At 32.9% G+C, this 2,500-nt stretch overlaps 2 protein-coding genes across 3 annotated transcripts in view; one reads left to right on the top strand and one right to left on the bottom strand.

The window, feature by feature from the left end:
- Positions 1 to 1,960, top strand: part of LOC122254856 (protein-L-histidine N-pros-methyltransferase) — a 201,170-nt gene extending 199,210 nt beyond the window's left edge. For both annotated transcript variants that reach the window (XM_043018712.2, XM_043018711.2), the window contains exon 4: positions 1 to 1,960. This exon is cut by the window's left edge and continues 547 nt beyond it. The gene's annotated coding sequence lies outside the window, so the exon portion shown is untranslated.
- The window catches only part of LOC122258806 (coiled-coil domain-containing protein 22 homolog), a 9,995-nt gene continuing 7,952 nt past the window's right edge, over positions 458 to 2,500 (bottom strand). Inside the window, exons 8-11 of the mRNA XM_086543736.1 lie at positions 2,151 to 2,290; positions 1,740 to 1,905; positions 1,034 to 1,168; positions 458 to 895 (exon numbers count right to left, since the gene is read on the bottom strand). Coding sequence (XP_086399862.1) covers positions 788 to 895; positions 1,034 to 1,168; positions 1,740 to 1,905; positions 2,151 to 2,290 — 549 coding nt within the window. The 3' untranslated portion in view covers positions 458 to 787. The remainder of the gene's footprint in view (positions 896 to 1,033; positions 1,169 to 1,739; positions 1,906 to 2,150; positions 2,291 to 2,500) is intronic.

The raw sequence follows: 2,500 nt of genomic DNA, 5'->3' as shown, positions 1-2,500 counted from the left end.
TCAGTAATCTACCAAACACCCATGATGTCATGTAATGGCATGACATCAATTGCAATTGTATCACTGAAAATTCACAATTGGGTTTTAAAAGTTTGTCAGTATACAAGATTTTAAACTAAACTTTAAAACAAGATTTAAGCAGAACTTGAGAGCTATATTGCCTTGGAGTTGTGATGTAAAGGTTGTTTCTTTGTTGTGTTGGTGGTGGGTATATTAACTTATTAACATATGTAAGAATAGATTAAAAAAAAAAAAACTGGAATATACCTTTTGCCAAGTTAATTAGTAAAAAAAGTTAGTATATGTTTATGATTTCATGTGATTTCACCCCATTTACTTCTTTACTAGTTTCTTTCTAAGCCTGTATTTCCCCATTAGTTTTTAACTCTGTTTTCTAGTGTCCTGTGCTAATCTTCTGTCACTTTTATAAATCAAAAGATAGTGTAAAACAATCATAAATGGAATTAATATTTAATAACTTAAATTCTTTTATTATAAATCATGTTTCAATGCTGTACATATCACAGAGGTCCAATTCAACAAATAATATTATTTTTAGGACCTACAATCTGGAACATCATCAAATTTCAAATACATTTTCTTCAATTAAATGTAAAAATATGATAGTACCTAGTAATTTGCTTGTTTATATAAATTTCAAAATAATATCAAATAATCACTTAATATTCATATCAAATCTAGCAATTATTTCTAATCAATTACATAACTGGAATGTATAAATTTCTACCATCGGATTTCTCACTGCCAAAAAGGTGGGTTTTGCTCCTTACAACAGCTGCTGCTTGAGGCTAGTATTTTCTTTCTTCACTTGATTTAGATCAACCTTGAGTTGTTCCAAATTTTCTTCAACCTTCTTGCTCTTTTCAAGGTCAACCTGCAATAGACAGAATTCAATAAAGGCTCACAAAATCACAACGAGGATCTAGCACATAGATACAAACACGTACAAAAACGAAAATCCCGATGCTGACATTGTTAGTCCACAGTAAATACATTCCACTGACTGACGTACCTGTTCCTTCAGTTCCGAGATTTCTCTTTGGACAGTTCCCGTCTCACGTACAATGTCAACAAGTTCTCCACACCCTTCGTGTACCGCTGCCACAGCACGGTACACCTGGCGGACTCGCTCATTATTACCTGCCTCCTGTGGGTCCAAGACACTTGTGATCAGTGTGGCACATATCTAGTATGAACACTGCTAATGTTTCCACAGCAATAGTACTATCCATGAATAACTATTTTATGTACACAAAGACAAGGGGAAAATATATAAACAAGCTATATATAAATATATATATATATATATAGTCACATCCATGGATAGAAGAATTACTGTTCCCATGATTATTATTGAATAAAACTGGCCAAAAAAAATACACAACTATAAAGAAACATGTCAAAAGGTATACCATTTCTAACTCGTCCTGGAATTTAATTTCATAATACATGGAAAACACATTTTTCTCAGGCATATACTGTACCATTCCTCCTCCTCCTCCTTCCAGGGAAATACTAACATAACCATGGTCAGTATTTTTATACTCTTACTTTAAGAAATTTAATACAAACTAATAACATTAAAACCAGAAACCCTTCCTAGAAGAAAAAATTAATCCATTATATTGTCTACATTAATATCCACACTAAAAGAAATATAACCCGCAAACCCTAACGAACTAGACCAAAGCATTATGGAAATCACCGAAGTTTATCACCTTGTATGCTGTTCCCTCGACCACCGTAAAGGTCCGTTCTAGCTTGCCAGAGAGGGTGTTGATCTCCTTCTGTATAGTCCGTGTGTCCGCAAGCACGCGGTCAATTTCTTGCTTCTGTTTGCGGACTTTGGCACTGATGTCGATTATTCTCTTGGTGTAAACAGACCTTGGAAAAGAGGAAGCTAAATGTAATGAATATGGGAAATAAACATTTAATAAACACATTGTATTTATTTTCTCCTCTTGAACTTATTTGAATTATTTCTACTATAACCATCCAAAGGGGTATATAATCTTTAAAAAAAATCTATTTTAAATACAATACTACATTCCCTCTCCTGCAATAAAAACAGCAACATAATAACAATGTTACCAAAATTATATCAAACTATCTAAACATAAGTCACTAACCTGTTTATATCTTTATTCATGGTTGCAAACTGATTCTTCAGCTGTGCAAGTGCAGACTCTTTCCTTGAAGCATCTTGCACCATTGCCTTCATCTTGTCTCGCAATTCTGTCATCTCGCCCAAAAGCTCTTCTTTATTTACCTGGAAAGTGATGGTTTTCAAATAATAAATGATTATCGCATAAAATATTGGTCTTTATCATATTGGACATTCATAAAGATGGCTTAGGGATTTTGTTAAAAAAAAAAAAAGTTATCCCCACACACGTATTTCTCATGAATAAAAATAAAAGTATACACAATGAATACTCTTGCATTCCATTTCTTATTGAATAACGGTGTACAGAAATGA

Source organism: Penaeus japonicus, unplaced genomic scaffold (genome assembly GCF_977035675.1).
Source record: "Penaeus japonicus unplaced genomic scaffold, GWHDUDI00000001_assembly GWHDUDI00000014, whole genome shotgun sequence".
Classification (NCBI taxonomy): domain Eukaryota; kingdom Metazoa; phylum Arthropoda; class Malacostraca; order Decapoda; family Penaeidae; genus Penaeus; species Penaeus japonicus.
Note: the sequence above shows the minus strand (reverse complement) of the source record. Positions and strands in the feature narration are given on the sequence as shown.